The 22,889-nt window shown below is 40.5% G+C and overlaps 1 protein-coding gene across 1 annotated transcript in view; it reads left to right on the top strand.

Annotated features, from left to right (window-relative positions):
• ZFYVE9 (zinc finger FYVE-type containing 9) overlaps positions 1-22,889 on the top strand; it is a 134,298-nt gene that overhangs the window by 68,809 nt on the left and 42,600 nt on the right. Inside the window, exons 4-10 of the mRNA XM_077453333.1 lie at positions 1,262-1,361; positions 2,942-3,118; positions 7,923-8,083; positions 9,582-9,693; positions 11,944-12,066; positions 20,388-20,543; positions 22,450-22,674. Coding sequence (XP_077309459.1) covers positions 1,262-1,361; positions 2,942-3,118; positions 7,923-8,083; positions 9,582-9,693; positions 11,944-12,066; positions 20,388-20,543; positions 22,450-22,674 — 1,054 coding nt within the window. The remainder of the gene's footprint in view (positions 1-1,261; positions 1,362-2,941; positions 3,119-7,922; positions 8,084-9,581; positions 9,694-11,943; positions 12,067-20,387; positions 20,544-22,449; positions 22,675-22,889) is intronic.

Genomic DNA, 22,889 nt, shown 5'->3' with positions numbered 1-22,889 from the left:
GACTTAGTATAAAATAGGCCATGCATTTTTAGTTTAAAGACAAGTTCACTTTTGCAAATAACTGCATTGGACCATTCCTAGACCCCTAACTTAAACTAACCTAGAAATTCCACATCCAGATGCTTACTGATCTCAGCATGAAGCCACCTTCAGGCCAACATGTACTTCAATGCTTGCTGCACCTGCGCAGTGAGCTCTCATACACGTGTATAAGGCTATCTTTAGATTTGGGAATATGACCCTATATAGGATGAAGACTCCAGAAACTTCATGTAATTAGATCTAGAACAGACTTCTTCCGCACCAATATAATTTTTTACATTTGTAATAGGGGTAAGGATGAACAGATGTATTTGAAATTTAGTGGCCAATCTAGGAACCAGCAGACATATTTTTTATGGAGCTAGGCAAATGCATGCTTTTATTAATAGCAGCAGAAAAAAAAAAAAAAGCAAATAATTTAGAAGCCAACTGAAGTTTTTAGTCTTGATCTTGGCTATCACTTGCAGGTCTGCTGAAGATTAAAACTTGCATTTGAATTTTTCGGCAGAGTAATTTTGCATTTTGCTGCACCATTTTACCCAGCTCCCTCTTGTATATCTATTGGTCCTGGAACACATCTGCTGGCGCTGCTGGACATGCTTCTATTTCTGCATCTCTGATGTGTAAAAAAAAAAAAAAAGCAGCCTTAGGGTTAATAACTACCAATTTGTTTCAGACATTTTTTTAAGCCCTAGTTCACACTGATGCAATGCGGAAAACGCAAGGAATCCTGTGCGTTTCTTGCACAGCATTGCAATCGCATGCAATATGCTGTGGGGGTCAATGTTAGATTAACACCCTGAAGCGGCTTGCAAATTGCATGTGATGTCTGCAATGCACAAGTGTGAATTTATGGCCATTTCAGCAGAGCCCGCACGATATTCGATCCATCTATGGGCAGGCTGATTGTACCCACCTTGATCTATCGATCAAGGTGAGTACAACCACCATGTTGGATTTCTAGCATGCGATTATTGCCAGCGGCTATGGCCCCTAGCATTAATCAGGGAGATTTCCACTTTGTTTTGGTTGTGGGGCAGGAAGGGAAGATAAATCTCCCCAATGGGACACAGATAGTAAAAAAAAAAAAAAAAAAAAAACTGGCAGGTGTTATACTTTTGCCTTTTATTTTATGCAAAATGGAAAAAAAATGTTTTGCCTTTTTAGTTCCAAGTTTTTTTATTTCTTTTTTTTGGTTAACACTTTCTCTCATCTGAAGGTTTTCTGTGCTGCCTGCTGCAGTCTCAAGTGCAAGCTACTATACATGGATAAGAAGGAGGCCAGAGTGTGTGTTATCTGCCACTCGGTGCTCATCAATGGTGAGTGCAGCCTCTGCTATACAGGAACACACAGATGATCCTACTGTGTAGAAGAACACTGTCTGCAATCTCCTTTTTTTTTTTTTAACATTACACATCTGACTAGAAATATTTGTACAAGCTACTTTAGATTTACCAAAGCTGTATAATAGGAGACCCCCCAAACTATCAATTCATTTTGCATCCAGATAGGCCATTGCACTGCATAGTTCTGGTAGAGCTAAAGGAGAGTGTACAATTAGAAAGGGATGCTGGCTGAGCCCTAAGCCTTGTACACAATACTAGTCTATTTTCGTTCAACCTAGCGGGTTAAATGAAAAAACAACTGACAGCTCAGGTTGGAGCCACTGTACTAACTATTCAATGTTCCCGATCACAGTGATCTCCCCTGCTGTGTTCTGACAGGGGGATGCATTCTAAGGATTAAAGTGCTACTAAAGTCTTGTGATTTTATTTTATTTTTTTAAACAACAAACATGTTATACTTACCTCCTCTGTGCAGTGGTTTTGCACAGAGCAGCCTGGATCTTCCTCTTCTCGGGTCCCTCTTCGGTGCTACTGGCCCCTCCCTTCTGTTGAGTGCCTCCAGACCAAGGAGGTTGCTATGGGGGGGCACCCAAGCCGAGCTGCATCCAGACACGGAGCCGCAGTTCGGCCCTGCCCCCTCGCTCTCCTGATTGGCTAACTGACTTTGACAGCAGCAGTAGCCAATGGCGCCACTGCTATGTCTCGGTCAATATGGAGGAAGAGTCCCAGGCAGCCGAGGCACTCGTGCACATCGCTGGATAGAGATAAGTAAACTCAGGTAAGTATAAGGGGGGCTGCTGCACACAGAAGGTTTTTTATCTTAATTCATTGAAAGCATTAAGAGGAAAAACCTTCTGCCTTTACAACCACTTTAAGGTATAAAAAAAAAGTGTATATGTGTGTAATAAATATATATGTGTGTGTGTGTGTGTGTGTGTATATGTATATGTGTGTGTATATATGTATATATATATATATATATATATATATATATATATATATATATATATATATAATTTTAGAGAGAGAGATAGATATATATGACTTTATAATTGCTTTAACTCTCCTCCTGATGATTGATGTGAGATTGCGACAGCGGCTGTGTGTTCATGATAGCTCAGCATAACCATAGCTGTTCCAGCTCCTCCATGCTGTTCATTTGCTCATAGGGAAAATGTATATATTTTTATAAAAAAAAAATATATCCTTTAGAATCATAGAAGAAGCCCTCACTCATATCCTGTATGGTTATATGCCATAAAGTCACGATTTCTATACAATACACTGATGATGGCCAAATAGCCTGAAACAGCTCTATGCAGTTTGGAATAAATTGTTTTATAATAGGCTATATATTTGCACTATAAAACAGGTACTCTGTATGTCCATCTGGCTGGAGGGATAAAATGAGAAATGACCCTCTTCCTTTTGGGATATCTGATGAGATGAGACATGTGAATACCTTTTGGTTTTATGACTTTCCTGTGCTACACTCATTTTGTAAATAAAACCTTGTTTTTTTTATTCCCGATTGCTTTCACTGTGTATTTCAGCTCAAGCGTGGGAAAACATGCTCAGTGCATCAGTGCAGAGCCCAAACCCAAACAACCCTGCGGAGTACTGCTCCACCATCCCCCCTATGCAGCAGGCCCAGGCATCAGGTGCTCTCAGCTCCCCGCCTCCAACTGTTATGGTTCCTGTGGGTGTTCTGAAGCATCCGGGAACTGAAGGTGAGGATCCCACTTCTTCAAAAGTAATACATTTTAGAACATTTGTAAAAAATACACTTTATTTTTCTAACGTTATTTTCTAACAAGCGGTAACAAAAACTTTAAGCAAAGTTCATGATTATTATGTTTTTGTTGCTGCTTGTTGAGAGGGGAGTACATTCCCGCAGCTCTTGTAATTCCAGCCTCCATGTAAGGTGTGTCATTTCCTCACATTCCATTCTTTCCCCAGAGGCTTTTCACTACTCCATATCATTGTTTGTATTCCACTGTCTGGAACTTCTTGCTGTAAAGCCAGCCTGTATACCCTCTCCAGCATAGGTGCTTAACCACTCGGCCAATTCTGACAGTTCGCTCCTACATGTAAAAATCTTTTTTTTTTTTGCTAGAAAAATACTCAGGACCCCCAAATGTTATAGATGTTGTTTTAGCAGAGACTGTAAGGAATAAAATGGCTTTGTATCTCGCACGGTATTTGCGCAGTAATTTTTCAAATGTGCTTTTTTGGGGGAAAGTTTCCTGCATTTAAAAAAAAAAAAAAACAGTAATGTTAGCCCAATTTTTGTTGCATAATGTGAAAGATGATGTTACGCCAAGTAAATAGATACCTAACGTCATGCTTTGAAATTGCTCACACTCGTGGAATGGCGCCAAACTTTGGTACTTAAAAAAAAATCCACATAGGCAACAGGTTACCTGTTTAAAGTTACAGAGGAGGTCTGGCACTAGAATTATTGCTCTCGCTCTAACGTTTGCGGCGATACCTCACGTGTGGTTTGAACATCGTTTACATATGTGGGTGCAACCTATGTATACGTTCGCTTCTGCACGTGGGGACGGGGGCGCTTTTACATTTTTTTTTTTTGTTTGTTTATTTTACTTTTATTTTTCTATTTTGACACTTTCTTTTTTACTTTTTTTTTAATCACTTTTATTCCTATTACAAGGAATGTAAACATCCCTTGTAATTAGGAATAGTGTGTGACAGGTCCTCTTTACAGTGAGATCTGGGGTCAATAAGTCCCTACATCTCGCCTCTAGGCTGGGAAGCCTGAAAAGAAAAAAAAAAAACGATCCTGGCTTCCCATCCGAGGCGTTGGCATTTTATAAACTGCAGAGGCCAGGCGTGACATCATAACATCAACATCCGGGGGGCCATCAGGCCTGCAGGGTTCTCTATGGTAAACTACAGACATGGACCAGTGGTTAGGTAAAAATCTTAGCCTAAAAAGGAGAACTCCAGGCAAAATACACAATTAATTCATCGGGATACAGAGTGCAAAAGCTGCAAACCTGTGTATTTATTTTGGTTGTGAGATTCAAAGACTAATGGCTCGTATACACAATCGGAAAATTGTACGAAAATTACTGCTTTCAAAGTGATCGTAAGATAATGTGATCTTTAGTACACAGCTTTCCAGAGCCAATCATGACAGTTTATTTGATGTTATCTGATGAGACTAGCAAGAAAATTATCGCACAATTTTCATTTAACCACTTCAGCCCCAAAAGGATTTAGCCCCTTCCTGACCAGAGCACTTTTTGCGGTTCGGCACTGCGTCGCTTTAACTGACAATTCCGTGGTCGTGCGATGTTGCACCCAAACAAAATTGACGTCCTTTTTCCCCACAAATAGAGTTTTCTTTTGGTGGTATTTGATCACCTCTGCAGTTTTTATTTTTTCCACTATAAACAAAAAAAAGCGTCAATTTTGAAAAAAATAAGTTTTACATTTTGCTATAATAAAATATATAAAAAAAAACAAATGTTTTCCTCAGTTTAGGCAGATATGTATTCTACATATTTTTGTTAAAAAAAAAACAAAAAAAAAAACGCAATAAACGTATATTGATTGGTTTGCGCAAAAGTTATAGCGTCTACAAAATAGGGGATAGTTTTATGGCATTTTTATTATTCATATTTTTTTTTTTTAGTAATGGTGTCGATCTGAAATTTTTATCGTGACTGCGACATTATGGCAGACACATCGGACACTTTTTACACTATTTTGGGACCATTGTCATTTTTGCAGCGATCAGTGCTATAAAAATTCACTGATTGCTGTGTAAATGACACTGGCAGTGAAGGGGTTAAACACTAGGGGCTGATCAAGGGGTTAAGCGTGTCCTAGGGAGTGATTCTAACTGGGGGGGGGGGGGGCTGGGCTACTACTAACATGACAGCGATCACTGCTCCCAATAAGAGAGCAGTGATCTCTGTCATGTCACAAGGCAGAACAGGGAAATTATTTGTTTACAAAGGCATCTCCCCGTTCTTCTGCTCCGTGACACAATCGCGGGCACCCAGTGGATATAGAGTCTGTGGGACCCGTGGTCATGGAGCACGCGCGCTCTCCCATAATGCCGCATCTTAAAGGGGACGTACCTATACGCCCATTGACCCAGCCGTGCCATTGTGCTAACTTATATCGTGCTCTGGTTGACATGATGTTAATCAGTACATTTGTCGTTCGAAAATACAATACAACAGTGGTCATCAACAATGTCCTTAGGGCCTACTAACAGGCCAGGTTTTAAGTATTACCTTGGGGAGATACAGACTAGAATACTGCAATCACTGAGCAGCACATGGTATCGCCTGTGATGTATTTTAGTTATCTTGCAAACCTGGCCTGTTAATGGGTCCTGAGGACAGGGTTGGTGACCACTGCAATACAACACATTGCATCACTTCTGAATTTTTATCACTCTTCATTTTTGAGAATGTTCGTAAACTCTTCATTTTCGATATGAGACTACCATGCAAAAAAATAAAAATAATCTCATCGTGTGTACCAGGCATTAATCGTTCTATGTTTGATATTCTAGAAGAAAATAAAGTTGTTCTATAGTCACAGCATACATGTTGATTTTACAACATCAGCATCCAATATAAGCTTTCTTGAAATTCTTCTTTCATGGTGTGAGCGCTGCTTGTTTGCTAGTTATCTTTCCGCAACGTCCTGGACTCCTTGCATGCTTTGCCCCTCTGCTGTTTATCTTTGATTTCTAAAGACTACATATCCCATAGTCCAACAGAGGGTGAACAAGGTATGAGCACAGGTCGGCCTTATCTCGCATCCAAAAGCAGAGGTGCTGGCCCAGCTCGCCTCCGAGATCAGCAGGAAAAAATGAGAGGTAAAAAAGATGTAGAACTTTCATAGGTGTATATCAAAAATAGGAAAATATAAAAGCCTGACTGCGCAAGGAGAACTTCTTGTGCAGTCAGGTTTTTACATTTTCTTATTTTTGATATAGACCAATAAAAGTTGTACATGTTTTTGGATTCTGTGGTCATTTACCTCTTATTTGTTCCTACTACATATCCCATGATACCTTGCTGTCTGCAAAATGCGATTGCTGTACTGACTCCACCTCCTGAAATACAGACATAGCAGGCAACAGCAGGCTCTGTGAATTCTGTGACACAGCAGTTCAAATCCACAGGGTGTAATAAATACACAGAATTCAAGAAGAGACTTCAAGATCATGCAGAAAATAGTAGGCTAGTAAAAACAATCAATAAAATACAATGTTGAATTATATGATTTTAACTATGAAAGTGGTTGTAAAGCCTCCAAAGTTTTTTTGCCTTCATGCATTCTATACATTAAGGTGGAAAACCACCTGTGCTGCAGCCTCCTCTTTTTTTTTCTTACCTAAGCCCGATCTGATCCATCGATGTGGACAAGTACAGCGGCTCAAGCTGCTCTCTCTCTCCTCATTGGACAGATTGATAGCAGCAGAAGCCATTGGCTCCTGCTGCTGTCAATGAAATCATGTGAAGCAGGGGGAGGGGCCGAGTCCTTCTGTCTGTGTCAATGGATGCAGCAGTGGGACTGCACAGGTGCCCCCAGGGAAAGCAGCTTTCTATGCCTAGAAACTACTTCAGGAAAAGTTTCACATCATACTTGTGGTTCAGGCCTGTAGGAAATCTGCTATGAAGGTTGAAAATCCACCAGACGTCTCTTTCCAAGAGTTTCCGGTGGGTGTCACCTCCCTGTCCCCAGCCTGTAATGGGGCAATAAAGGAGCAGCAACAGACTGATGAGCTCTTCTCTCTGCTGTCTCCTCCTATCAGCAGGATCTTTATAAGCCATTGTAAATGCAACACACCTAATTATCCAGTCAGAGTTCTAATGTACAAGGGATTAAAGGAAGTTGTTACCAATCCAAAATTACACTATATGCATTTAGCAATGGTTCCATTTTTAATATACACATACCTGCATTGATTTATGTTATTTTATATAGATGCAGCCTCTTTGTAAAACCTCCTGGATTACTATAGGTTAAGTCCAACGAGGTACATGCTACCTTGTGTACTTATTTTACGTTACAGTTTACATTTTTGCTGAGTGCCAGGAGTACAGCTATCACTATACTTTCGGAGCTCCAATGCGCAAACTCCTGGTCTCTGCTGCAGCAGCTTCAGAGTTGCATGTAGCTTTGTATTATGTGAACTAATTCACAAAATACAATGGCTCCTGTGAATGGACAGCAGAGGGAGGGGAGGGGTGGGCAGAGATGCTGTGTATGAGAAGACGGCATTCCTCCTGTTAGCGTGTTGGGAGTATAATGATAGCTGTACTCCCGGTACTTGGTAAAACTGTCAATTGTAAATAACAGAGAGGCCCAGGAGGTGACAAACACCTTGTTGGACCTAACCCATAGTAAACCAGCATATTTTACAAAGTGACTGAATTACTGGATTTTGGCTGTAACAAGAATTGAGGCCTCCTGTGTAATGGAATTTATCCTGGCAGGTGAAAGATAAAAAAAATAAACATTGTCATATTTTCTTTGTAGGGTCACAGTCCAGAGAGCAAAGGCGAGTCTGGTTTGCTGATGGTATCTTACCTAATGGAGAGGCCGCAGACGGAGGGAAAGCAAATGCAGCACCTGCTGGAAACTTGACAGTTGCAGACGATGCCAACAAATCCACCCCAAGCAACTCCCCTTCTTCAGAGGCAGGTTGAAGTTTTGTGGCAGCTGCAAGAGTAGTGTGTCCAGCTAACATACCAGTGATGGGTTGAATGTTCAAAATACAAACTATGCCATACTTGGGTGTGCACATATGGTTTCCACTTCCTATGCCTCCCAGAATTAGTTATTAGATTCTCCAGTTAGTTGGAAATGATAGTCCGTTGTATGTACAGGATGTGTAATTGAAGACTGTAGTTGTCAGTAGAAATCCCAGTGTGACATTAAAGGATAAGTTCACTTTTTAATAATAAAAAAAAATGCAGATTTATTTTTATTTTTTTGCAGGTTTAAATTTTTTTTGGAGCCTGTAAAGCATCGCACCAGCGGGTTACAACAGATCTCTGGTGCCATGCAGGTCTCCTGCAGACCTGTTAGTGTATCTGTGTGCTCGTACATTCCATTCAGGCAAGCAGATACACCGACAGGAAGAATCAATGGACTACGCTGTGGAGCGCTGTGGTAGTTCATTGGGAACTACAAGCCAACATCCACAAAGGACGTTGGGACTTGTAGGTCGTTCATGCACAGAGCTCTGTATGAGTGTATGAATGATGCGGCTGCGTGGGTGGAGCCCCAAACGGCCGCTCTGATTTCAAAAGCAGACAGCTAGTACGGGGAACTTCTCCCCATACTGCTGTCGGGGAGGGGGGGGGGGGGGCAATGGCTGCAGCATTGTGAACATCTTACATGTTCCACCCTAAAAACAAACTTCTCTTTTAAAAGGAAACATAATTATTTTTTTTTCAGTTTGTTTCTTCTTTGAGGAAGATTTCTCAAACTTCACACTTGGTGAAGTAGTCACGGAAATGGGAAATGAAGTGAGGCTCAAACAGGGACTCGGCCACTAATAAAGAAGGATTAAAACCTCTGTAGGCTTTTATTGTTTGCATCCACATTGGGGAAGTTTTTCTCACTTTCTTACCCTGTCACTCTGGTCAACAGGGCAGTGAAGTGGGGACCAAGACAGCAGTAAAATATTGACAGAGGTGCTAACTCATTCCACTCGCTTTAAAAAAGTTTTGTCAGAACTGTATTACTGCTTGGCAGATTCCTCCTAACCATTTACCCTGGTACAGTACAGAAAATGTTGGAAAATCCAAGATTTTTGAATTTTCACAAGAATGAGTAGTGGGGGAAAAATCTTGAAATGAGGAAATCTATGACCCCTAAGAGGAAATATTTTCTTTGAAGTGATCGCCTCTTGTTTCCTGCTTTTTCTTTGGAACAGGCAGGCGAAGGGAGATCTCATTGGGGTCTGAACCATTCCCTAATCTTTCCAAAACTAAAAAAAAATGACCGTACATACAATTTAAGTTTGCTTTCCTTTCATGATTACTTCTCCCACAATTGAATAAAGTCGTTGGTTTATTTTATTTTATTTTATGTGGGATAAATTAATACAATTATCAACATTGTTAATATATTTTTGTTTCTGGCTAAATCACAACTTATTCTTTATTTAATCTTTGTGTTTACATGCAGGCTGAGAATATATCTGGATTCTGTGGCAGTATAACACAAGTGGGCAGTGCAATGAACCTTATCCCAGAGGATGGTCTTCCCCCTATCCTCATCTCCACTGGAGTCAAAGGAGGTATTTTTTTTTTTTCTTGCAGTGTTCAGCTTTATACCCACAAACTTGCACATTATAGCCAAGTAAAAATCACTGTTCACCTGTCTGACTTCAACAAATTTATTCTTGCCATTTATTCCTCCCCTTTCACATTTGTGGTTTAACCTTGCACTACTTTAACCCGTTCCCGTAGCCACCCCCTAGCTCTTTAGGAAAATCGAAATGCCACTGAGGTGGAGGGGGGCCCTCCGATGGTAAAGTGCGTCTGGAACTTTCCAGAACATTTTAGTCAGTGTGCAGTAAACTTTTCCATATGGATGCATATATGGGGCCACTCAATGTTAAGGTGGATGTAAACCCTCACATATACACAGTGAAGTGAACAGCCCCAGATGATACACAAAATTGAAACAAATCCTCGTACATACATTTTACATGTATATCTGCTGTCTTCAGCTTTATATACAGTTAAGAAGGTGCACGTCCTGTTAGAATTTTCTCTTCCTGATTTCACCTGTGGGTGTGGATTCTTGTCATACACTGCGAGACAGCTGATTGGAGAAAAGGCACACACCCCATCTCCACTTAGGCAGAAGAAGGAAAAAACAATGCAGAGCTGAGCTGTGACTAGACCAGCTCTCTGCTAATCTATTTATAGCACCCACCCTGACACAAATTTCAGCCTGATTTTATCACAGTTAGAGAACTTGCTAATAACAGAGGAACAGAGCAGGAGAAAGCCAGGGGACTTAATGTTTGAAGAGAGATAAGAAAACACCACAGATGTGTGCCCAGCTCAAATTTCATGAATGGGGTTTACATCCACTTTAATGCTCACTCCCAACCCAAAATGATGCCTACGTTTGTGGTGGATGTGAACGATTTGGGGATTTTAAGGCATTACATTTTACATCTGCTTGATGAACATAATCTTCTGAGTATTTGAAGTTCAAGTCCAAAGTACTTGATCTCCTCCATATGCAAAATATTTCAATCCTTCAGAGTTGCAAAAATAGTATACTAAAAAGTTTTGAGAGAATTGAACATAGGCCCCCAAAGATGAATGGCCCACCTAACACATATAATACTTGAAAAACCTACAACTCTGTGTCTTCCTAAGCAACTTCTCACCTTGTAGTTTCTTAGTCTTGAAATGGTCACTGTAATTCCGTCTTACCCTCAGGCTTTGCGGGTTATCCGTGGATTGTTTTGTTTTTACCATACTAAGGGAATTCTTCATATAATGCTACATCATGTAGAGCCATTCTTGGGATCTTTGCTGATCTATAAATACTTTCACTTTGGAAACCCTGGGTACATTCTTCTCTTCTGCATAAATACCTGATCCGTGAACATTGTAGATACTCGCAGTGCAGGAAAGTGCAGCATATAAGGCTCTATTCCTGTAATGCTTGTATGACAATAAATGATGGTTCACTCGCTTCTGGCATTGCCTCTACACTGTGTGTTTAACATCTTGTTTTTATAAGCACTTGTCACATGCATAGGTGTTCGTAATATGCAGAACCAGTTTACTAATGTTTATTAGTTGTACTGTAATGTTTTTCATGGAGATACTGAGAATAGTTTGACAGCTCTGCTTGTTTGATGTGCTGCATATAATTTTTTTACTTTACCAAAGAATTGGTTTGAGGTGAAATAATGTGTTTCTGCTAGTTTTAGTAACACTCTTTAATTCCATTGTTTCATTTTACCCTGTCACGGTGTTGTTTGGTTCTTAAAGTGTTACTAAAACCAGGACCCTGCATTCACTTTATCTGGTTTCCCACAGTATACAGAACATGGAAATGCAATTGTTTTAGGAAATATAAACTGCTAAATATTTTTTTCATTAGAGCTATCATGTGACTTCTATCAGTGTCTGGTTAAACCTTGTAGGAGGAGATTTCATTATCCTCTAACTGTCCTATAAGGCTGCAGGACCCCTGACTCTGTCTGGACAGCGCTGATTGGCCCGGTGCTGATCACGTGCACTCTCTAGCAGTACACCAAACTGAGCATGTACAGTCTGTCCCCCTAGCCTCTATTCTATTAGCAGATAGATTGGGGATTGTGGAAGAAGAGGAGCATCAGAGAGGACAGGACCTTTTTATACAATGCAGAGGATTGACCCATTAGGTTCCATGCTGAATATAAAAATAAAATAAATGGCAAAATGTATACAAAACACTCTACTTTGCCCTGAATTGTATTTGAAAACAGTTTATACTAAGCTCAATACTAATGAATTCCTACATGTTTTTCTCCCAGATTATGCAGTTGAAGAGCGTCCATCCCAGATGTCAGTCATGCAGCAGCTGGAGGATGGTGGTCCGGATCCTTTGGTCTTTGTCTTAAATGCAAATCTTTTAGCAATGGTGAAGATTGTGAATTGTACGTGTTTTGTTGTTCAGTCTGTGGAATTTATAAGGCATGTGTTTGCACTACACTGCCATGTTTTACACCCCTAAAGTTGTTTTAATAACATATTTTTTTTTTATTACTGTTGCACATTAACTTTGTCACTTTCATACTCGCCTTGTTATGAGTCATTTTCCATTTGTCACAACTACTTGAGAGTTTGGAGAATGGAGCATGTGGAATTGTTCAGGAAACGTGGCATTTGTTAAAGTGTATGTAAACCCTGAAGCTGGCAGGGTTTTGACAAACTTTAGATTCATGTGTTTGACAGAAGCTGACCCTTAGATTGACTTCTGTCGAACAAGAATGTTGAAAACGTTTGTGAGGCTCGGTTCACACTAGATGTGGTGCGAATTCACTGCATATTCACACCGCATACAAATCGCAAACCTGTTCATGTGAACTGATTGCGGAGTGTATGTTAACGACAGCCTGCAATCAGTTTGCAAAATGCAGTGCGATTTGCAGAATCTAATTGCATGGGTGTGTACATCCATGCGATCTGATTCTGGTACAGACCAAAAAAAAGGGTCCTGCATGAGTTTGCTCCGAATGTGATGCGAATTCAGCCATACAGTTTGTATGGCTAAAATTGGCATCACACAGACCATGCATGTGATGTGCACAGCAATGTGGTGCGAATGACATGCAATGTCTGGCATCACACCAGTGTGAATTGGCTCTCAATCAGTATTTCCTGCCAGAATACAATGTTTGGGGTGGGTATTCCTCTGTTGAGTGGCTTAAGGAATCTGTTTTATTTGTTTAGCCTGCAGTCTGAACAAAAAAAACAAATCGTCTATGGCCAGCTACACAGTAAATTTTGACTGTTAAATATTCCACTGTAAGCATTTTGTTATGTATCTGTTTCATAAGCGCCAAAAAAAAAATTTTGTTAGACATTCAGAGATGTCCTGTGCCTGTGCACATTTCCTGTGTTATCTCAAAGAGCTGCCCTAGTTCTTATCTTGGACTACAAAATGTATAACCTTTATGTTAAACAGAGACAGCTGGGCAGGGCTGACGATACTCAGTCCACAAAAATGTGTATTTTCGGCATATAACAGAGCTTAAAGTGGTTCTAAAGCCTGAAGGATTTTTACCTTAATACATTCTATGCATTAAGGTAAAAATAACTTTTGTACTGCCGGAGCCCCTCAGCCCCCACTTATTCTTACCTGAGCCCGATCCGATCCAGTGATGTGGATGTGAGCAGCGGTTCTTGCCACTGACTCCCTCTTTGGCCAGATTTATAGAAGCGGCAGCCATTGGCTCCTGCTTCTGTCATTTTAATGGCGTGATGGGGGGGGGGCGGGGCTAATAAGTCCAGTCTGTGTCGGCTCGGGAGAGAGCCTCCATGGGTGAAGAGAAGGGGCCTGGAGCACCGGCGAGGGACCCCAGAAAAAGAGGATCGGGGCTGCTTTTTGCAAAATAATTGCACAGATCAGGTAAGTATGACATGTTTGTTATTTTGGTTTAAAATAACTTCTGGAGCTAAATGTATTTCTAGCAGATCTAGAGGTATTTTTCTGTACTTATAGGGTCTTTAAATGATAAAACACATGGAAAGGTGCATCTATTGGAGAGATGTACTGCATTTTTTTGTTTAGTTCTATTTTGCCTTGACATATGCTTTAATACTGATCCGAAATTGACAGTTATAGAAAATTGTTACTGTTCACAGATGGTTACTTGCAGTACATTTAAATACACACACATTGTTTTGTGTTATTTTGTTAAAATAGGACATTTCTGGTGTAATGTGAAGATTTTGATGCAAGGTAGTCCATTTAGGCTCCTTTCACACTTGTACAATTCCAAAATCACGCAATTTCTTGCAACATTAGGGTGCAACTTTGATGAGACTTTTACACTCAAGTTGCATAAAAATCACATCAAAGTAGTGCAGGAACCTTTTCAAAGTTACTGCAACTTCAAGTTGTCTAGATTTGAACGGGTTCCATTAATATCAATGGGCTGTGACTTGTCATACAACTTTGTGTCCAAAGTGCACGGTAGCCAATCAGCTTCTAACTTCGGCTTGTTCATTTAAGCTTTGACGAAAAACTTGGACGCTGATTAGTTTCTATGCAGAGCTGCACTCTCCAGTTTTTAGTAAGGCTCAATTGACTCAGGGGATTTGAATTGTGGGTTGAAACGCCAAGATTCTGCCAGAGATTCCACGATCATGGCAAAGCATGGGGCGTGTTTGTGATGCCATTATTTTTTACTGGCACCCCAAACGCTGTGCGATTCTGTCATGTGAAAAATAACGCGATGTATGTTGCCCGACAAATCGCACGTCGCATCGACGCGATTTGCGCGATTTGGTTTGCACGATTTGAAGCACGGCAATCATGGCAGAATCGCACCACGTTTGAGGTGCCATTAGGAAATAATGGCATTGCAAACAAGTCCCGCGTTTTGCATCTATTCTGTCCTTGATTCAAATTGCCTATGTGTGAACGGAACCTTAATCAACCCCAAGTAGTTTTATAGCAGCTACGCGTCACTTTTGTTAAAGTTGCATACAAAACAGTAAAAAAAAACACACACACAGTAGCATGGTCTTTGTAGTACCTTTAAATTCCCTTTAGTGACTCATTCTGTGCACTGTGCTTTCAGGGCCATATATAACATAAAACAGTGAAAGCTTTTTCCCCTAGGCGCACTTTTTACTAACATGCATTGTTGGCAAAATGAACCAGAAAATGTACTGCTTGTGCCTAAAAACTGATAGACCCGATACAGGGAATTCAATTATATCACCGTGCATGAGCTATAGCTCTAGTCTAAGCCCCTCTTGTGCTGTTATGTTATAAAAAGGAGGCTATTTACTTAATATATTTCCGTATATTAGGTTTACATTTGAGCCTGAATAGGCAGGATGGTCATTACTCGTAAAAAAAAAAAAAAAAAATCGCTGCAAGTTACTAAAATGTAAAGGAATAGAAGGGGTTGGGGATGAATGTTAAAGATTTTGTAAAGGTTTAGTTTAAATTTTAGGTTTAGGTTCAAAGAGTGCTGGGATTAGCTTAACTGTTAAAAATTCTGAGGTACGTGGCCTGCTGGTGCATGCAAGAGGATGTAGATTTTGCGTATTCTGCTGACCATCCAGCAAATCATATGCAAAAGCAGTTCTTCCGTACACTTGATTTGGGTGATCTGACCCCCCTACATCCCCATACAGGGGAGGAATAAAGAGGGGAGTGAGATGACGGAGCAAGGGCTGCAGGCAAACCACAGTGAGACAAGGCCAAGAAGGCAGCTTCGTGCCTGCAAAATTTGCCCAGCAGAGCACAGCAGGGTTAGAACACCCATTCGCTAGAGGGCATTCTAATCGGCTCACCTTACTCAATGGGAAGAGGGAACCTCTAAAGCAATATTCAGCACTGGATCAGTGAGTACCTCTACTACACCTCACTCTACTGAATTCGCACTGCTAGATGGGGGTGACAAAGACCCCAAATGTGCACTGCTAGATAGCAAATACAAACATTTTTTCACTCTGCTTAAGCCCCCCTCAACCTAAGCTGCTGTAAAAAAAATATCTGAATGATATTTATAAACATTATATACAACTTACAGTACTACTAAAAAATATAATGTATAAAAAAAACAATAGTTCATACCATAATACCTACAACCAAAAGGACTGCATTAAATGAGTAAATCAAAGCGAAAAATAATCATAATTCATAACAATAATGATGTGCATCAAATCAATACATCATTAGTTCATCCAATAAAAAATATACCGTAGTGAAAAGGGGTAATATATTGTGCAAAATCAATCCAGTATAGAATAAAATAATCATAAGTCTGTTAAACCATGCAGTGTGTAAACAAACATCTTCCACAAGGTGAGAAATGTAATAGCATGTCATCTGTAGTCAAGTGTCTGTGTTTCACACCCTTCAGGTTACACACCAGTGATATAACTCACTTTTATTACAAAATGGTCAAAGAGCGGAGCATGACATTCCTTAAAAATCCCTTGGTTCCTGCGATCTTATAACACTCATAAAAAGGTCCCATTCCAAAAAAAGGAAAAAGAGCTCATAGCAAAAACAACTTCTTTTATTAAAGGTCAAATTAAAAACAATCCAGAGGTACTCGAGTTGCTTAGCTCAGCACTAAGGAACTGGTAGCTAAGAGATAAAGCACCACACCAATCTGCTTCCTACTGTGCGAACGGCCTCTTGTCAGTGTGCTGACATTGCATTCCTCGAGGCCAGTCCAATTTGTTTACATGCTCCTGATGATGTCTGTATAGACGAAACGTGTTGGGTGGTGCCTGAGTAGTGCAATATCAGCACACTGAGAAGAGGTCACTCGCAGAGCAGGAAGTGCATTGGCTTGGTGCCCGATTTATGTCTTGACGAGCTGTTCCTTAGTGCTGTACTGAACATACTGTGAGTGCCCCTGGATTGTTTTTAATATGACCTTTTTTTATTAAAGAAGAATTTTTACGCTATGAGCCTTTTTCCTTTTGCATTATTTTGAATGGGACCTTCTTTTCATGAGTGCTATGAAGATCGTAGGAACCAAGGGATTTTTGAGCAATGTTATCCTGCGCTGTTTGACCATTTTTGTAACAAGTGGTCAACCAATTCTAGTAAGTGAGTTATACCACTGGTGTGCATCCTGAAGGTTGTGAAAACAGACACTACATTGAAGACTTGCTATCACATTCCCACTTTATGGAACATGTTTGTTTACACACTGCATGGGTTAATAGATTTAGGATTATTTTATTATTTACTGGTTTTATTTTGCATAATCTATTTCTTTTTCATATATTATTATTTTTTCTATATTGTTTGTTTGATGAACTAATGATGTATTGATTTGATGCACCTTTTTGATCTGCATATCATTTTATTATGAATTTTTTTTATCATTGATTTAATGCACTCAATTGGTTGCAGTTATTATTGTATGAACTATTAGTTTTTAATTTATTTTATTTTTGTGTAGCACTGTAAGTTGTATATAATGTTTTCTAAATCCATGCTACTAGATGTTTTGTAAAGCAGTTTAGCTATGCAATACTTGACTATTTAGCTTTACTACACAGGTACAAGGCATTAGGAAAGGCATATTGTTTCTTCTCCATGACCCTTTAAAGGTCATAAAGCTGACCTCTGTGCTGGAAAGCAGGGTCAGCAACACCGATATTATCCTTCCCATGAAACTGGCCCTCTGCAAAACAAAAGCCAATTCCTTAAAATCTGAAGTTTTATAGAAGGGGTTTAGACGTAATAACAGAATGCTGGGTACTCAGGAATGTGCACAGGGTAATAATTACACAGTGTTCATTGAAAACTCGGTAATTAAAGACATATTGTCTTGTAGGTCCAGAATCATGCTGTTACAGGATTTTTCTCAAAAACTGCAAAAATGGAGTCAGATTTCAGAATGTTAAAAATTGCCACTGAAAACTTAGCCTGTAATACTCTGTTTTATGGAGAAAAAAAACCTAAGACTCCTTTCACACTGGCGTGGGGCAGGCGTTAGCCGTAAAGTGCCGCTAGTTTTAGCGGGGCTGTGCCACTAGTTTTAGCGGGGCTTTACCGCAGTTATGGCAACGCTTTTTGGCCGCTAGCGGGGTGCTTTTAATCCCTGCTAGCAGCCGAGGAAAGGGTTAATAGTGCCCGTTTTGCGGCGCTTCGGCAGTGCTGCCCATTCATTTCAATGGGCAGAGGCGGTGGAGGAGCAGTGTATACATCGCTCCCCCACCTCCCCAAAGATGCTGCTTGCAGGACTTTTTCTTTCCTGTCCTGCAAGCGCACTGCCCCAGTATGAAAGCACTCAGACTTTCACACTGGGGTGGCTAGAGAGGCGCTTTACAGGAGCTAAAACGCCTGAAAAGTACGCCAGAGTGAAAGTGGTCTAACTAATGGAAACAGAACTTCTACGATACCACATGAAATATAATAAAATATGAAATGTGTGGAAGTCACAACATGCAACCCATCACCCAATTGTAGTAGGAATGATGAGGAAATGACTGCATGCTGTATATACAGCAGTCTTATGTAAATGTGATTATTATATGTATCATTCTAGATTTTTAAATAAAAATAATATTTTATTATATTTCATGTGGTTCCGTTAAAGTCTTGTTTCCATTAGTTAGTTTTTTTTCCTGTAAGTCCTCTCTTAGCATGTAGTACCAGACACTTAGGGGTTGAATTACTAAAGGCAAATAATCGACTGTGCACTTTGCAAAGTGTAGTTGCCCCAGAGCTTAGTAAATGGGTATTCTTTGCAAAGTGAAACCTTACATCAATCACTTGCAAGGAAAAAAAAGACAGCATTTTTGCTTGCACGTGATTGGATGATAAAAGTCAGCAGAGCTTCTGCTCATTTATCAATCTCTGGAGCAACTGCACTCGAGTCTTTTTTGCCTTTAGTAAATCAACCCCTTATGCCGAGTACACCCGACCGGATTTTCCGGCAGAAAAGGTCAGATGGAATCATTTCATGGGATATTCCTATCGTTTGTGGGCTTCAGCAGACTTTTTTTTTTTTTTTTTTCAAAAAGTCTGACGGACCTAGAAATGGAACATGTTTTAAATCTTTAGACGGAAACACTTCCTATCGGGAAAACCGTTCGTCTGTATGCTGGTCCGACAGACCAAAAATGATGCAAGGGCAGCTATTGGCTACTGGCTATTGAACTTCCTTTTCTAGTCCCGTCATACGTCATTGCGTTCGAAACGAACGGCCTTTGGTGTGATCGTGTGTAGGTAAGTCCGTTCAGTCGGAAATCCGTCGGAAAGACCGTCAGAGTTTATTCTGACGGTAAGTCTGATTGTGTGTACGTGGCATAAGTGCCTAAACCAAAGAAGGCTCCCTATTGGGATTCCTTTCTCCCACTCATTCAGTATTTGTAGTACTCTGTTATACCCTGTAAAGTTAGACCCCATTCACCCCTGAGCGTTTTGTAGCCCTACGCCTGAAGCTACAAAACGCTGGAGGGGAAAAAATACATTATTCTCAATGGAGATGGTTCACATCTCCACTCCAAGTCGCCTGAAGCCCTACGCCTGAAGCTCAAACAAGTTCCGGACCCTTTTTTGTCGCGCGAATCGGGCTGATTTGGGCGTTTTCATTCCCATAGAAACTAATGGAAACGCTCAATTCGAGCGTTTAGCGCGACAACGAGCGTTTCTATGGGCGTTTTGACGCTGTATCTGCTCAATGCTTAACATTGGTGACCTTTTGCCCAGCACAAATTCGCGACAAAACACGGCAAAAAACTCTGCGAATCGCGGTAAAAACCGCCGCAAATCGCGGTAAAAAACGCCACAAAAAACGCTTGAAAAAGCTACGCTCAGGTGTGAATGCAGCTTAAATGTTGATTACCGTTTTTCCTGTTCTGATGTACCTGCTAAATGACCTGACCTACCTACATAGCAGGAGACAAGATCCCCATTTCCACTAATCGGGAATCCTGGTGAATCTCATCATTGTTACTATTTTCTTCTATTTGCATAGTTGTTTAGGACAACAAGTTCCCGATTTCCACCAGACAAGCTCATTAGATGGCAAATAATCTCCTAATCCTGTGTTTGTTTTGACCGATCCATTGAATTTACACACGTGGTATACCAATGGGCGTGTAGTTTACTGTAAAATGTTTGTTGAGCTGTTGAGGATTGGTGTTCCAATGCAGCTCTACACACTGTCCTTACAGATTAGTGGTTAAAGGAGAAGCATGGCCAAAGCTTGTACAGTAAAGCTCGCTGTGGGTTGACATCACTCAGCCAGTACAGGCTGGGGAAAGATCCTGACTTTACAGTCGAGATCCACCCAGATGCCTGGACCGGCTGAGCCAGCCGATCCCTCCCTTCCCTAATCCAGCACTCCAGTGAATATTAGAGGGGTAGAGCAGAGAGCTGGTGACTGTCAGTCACCGGTCTCTACTAAGAGCGGAGGGGGTAACTGAGCGATCAGCAGTGTTTGATCACTCAGCTCTCCCCCTACCTAGGTGACTATAAGGTTTTTTTTTTTTTGTTAATCCATACTTCTTTTTAAAATGCGAAGTAGACATGTATTAAAATGTGAAGTTTTCATTGGCTATAACTCATGTAGCTGCTATTAGTTAGTTTTTTCTTAAAAAAAAAAAAAAAAAAAACACTAATGACATGGGGTAACTGCTTGGTGCAGATGCTTGTTATAACACTAGGTATGCAGCGTATACTTCACCACAGTAAATATCACATGTTTGTCTACAGAGAGATGCACGGGTTTCAATAGGTGCTCAGTGTTTTTTCTTTCTGCAGATGTGAACAGGAAGTGCTGGTGTTTCACCACGAAAGGCATGCATGCGGTTGGCCAGGCAGAGATAGTCATCCTGCTCCAGTGTTTGCCTGATGAAAAATGCTTGCCTAGAGACATTTTCAGCCACTTTGTGGAGCTCTACAAAGAAGCTTTGGCAGGTAAGAAGGGGATATATGTGACTAGGTTTACCAGGCACTGGTCTCTCAGATTCCTGAAAATCAGATCACGCAATGTACGGTGCTCTGTATTTTAATATAATTTAATAAAAAGCACACCTTTTAAATGTTTGCTATACTGGACTTTGTTAGACTAAAGTGGTATTAAACCCAAAAGCAAACATTTATTATAATTCAGCTAATTCTTAGATGTGATGGCTGCATTAGTTTCATTTTTAGGTATTCTTTCTTTTATTTTTATCTGGTGAGCCATCCAGCAAGTCTGTTGTTTTTTTAAAAGGAAAAGCTCTCCCGCAGAATGTTTCAGTTTACGCGGATGAGACAAACCACTTAACACTGGCAGGGCACTTACAATGATCTGCTTTTATTTATTCGTGCAAAACCTTTATCCCAAAAGGAAAATAACTGTTTGCTGTAACTGATTATAACGTGTGAGCTGGAGTTTGGCTTCAATTTGTTAGTGGTTCTAAATCTGCTAATACATTTAACACTCCCCTCCCCCACCCCCCTTCCCAGACAGACAATGCTGCAGCCCGCTGTGCCTCCTGTTCTCATTCATCCAGAGTTGTGTCTCACTAATACAGGAGGTTTGTTACCTGGTCAGATCACCGGGTGAAAACCGAGGGGGAAAAAGCCAAAGAAAAGAAAACTGATGCAGCCACCACATCTAGTGATTGGTAAGCTGCAGTATAATACATTTTTGGTTTTGGGTTTAATACCGCCTAACTTGTAGGGTAATTACGGTTAATCATAACAATAAAGAGCATGAGAACTCATACCAGAAGGGTCTGATATCGTCCTGAGGGGGAACCCTCACGGCAATTTTTTCCCCATTTTGGCGGGGGTTCTCCTTCAAGATACTCAGCACACAAGTCGCACCAGAAGTCAGATCATCATGATCTGACTTCTGGTGTGACTTCTATTCAAATCAATAGGCTCCCATAGGGAACCATTGATTTTGAATAGAGGCAGAGAAACATCTGACGAGGCTTAACACTCTATATACAGCATTAAACCACGTTTAACAGCTTTTACTGACGTTTTTACAGCTCTACGCTGGAGCCTCAGAACACGCTGGTCCTGTTTTTTTTTTTTTTGTTTTTTTTTGGAGCTTAAAAATGCCTATGCCACTTGCATTTCAAAAAACGTCTGTGTGGGCATGAGGCCATAGACTAACATGGAGAGGCATTTTTAAGCCGTAAAAAAAAAAGCTCTTAAACGGCTGTAAAAACTATGTTTTTTTTTTTTTAACTGTTAAATAAATGGGTTTAGTTCCACTTTAACTGAAAATAAGGAGGAATGTCCTCTGTCTGAGAGCAACTGTTTGTGTCCAGCAGTCAACACAACTAGTGTGACAATTGTTGGTTTGGAGCACAATATTTGTGACTGTGCAAGGGCCATCAGACTGCTTGATAGACTGCTGCTCTGACACACAGGCAGTTTTTCACATTTGTACTCTGCTGTTGGGAAACTGACTTTTCTGGTCGTTGCTGGAGCGCAATGACCTAAATATTGTAAGTCATTTTCTATCCCCATACACGGTTTTCGTTTTTTCTGAAGCTGAAATTGGACTTTAAAGGCTGCTAAGTAATTTACTCTGTGGCTTTACAACACTGAGTTCAGTGCCGGCACAGTACCTGCGGAGAGTTTGTATGTTTCCCCATGTTTACACCAGGTGATTCAGGTTTCATCCACAGTCAAAAGTTTACAGATGTGTGTGTTTGCATTCTGGTGGACGTTACATTGTACGCTCCAAGTAATTCCCCTAATTCACACTAGACAAATATTCCTTGCCACTACAGTCATTGATCGGCCTTCTAAAACTTGCACCTTGTTTTTACCACCCACCAGTACTTTCACTCTTTTAAATTTGTCTCTTTTATAATAGGTAACATGGTGGGGAGCTTGGGACACTCTTTTGTGAGCCAGAGTTTCCTGGGCAGCAAGGAACATGGAGGATTCCTGTATGTGATACCCACGTATCAGTCTTTGCAAGATTTGGTTCTCCCTGCTCAGCCCTACCTTTTTGGAATCCTCATCCAGAAGTGGGAGACGCCATGGGCCAAGGTTTTTCCCATGCGTCTTATGCTGCGCTTGGGAGCTGAGTATAGATGTGAGTACCTAAATATATTGTGTAAAGACTCATCATGTAGCTTTCTGGTAGGCCTGTAAAATCTTCTGGATCAACCTTTTATTGCAGTTCATCACCTTTTAAACCGCATCTGGTCAAAATGTAAACTGATATATTCATTTCCACATTGTATTTAAGTTATTTGTAGCCTACTCCTATTAATCTGAACAATGTTGGTGTTTGTTAACTTTGCGAAG

This window comes from Lithobates pipiens, unplaced genomic scaffold (assembly GCF_037356315.1).
Source record: "Lithobates pipiens isolate NorthernLeopardFrog02 unplaced genomic scaffold, aLitPip1_a1.2 Scaffold_23, whole genome shotgun sequence".
Taxonomy (NCBI): domain Eukaryota; kingdom Metazoa; phylum Chordata; class Amphibia; order Anura; family Ranidae; genus Lithobates; species Lithobates pipiens.
This window is presented reverse-complemented; position numbering and strand designations above follow the sequence as displayed.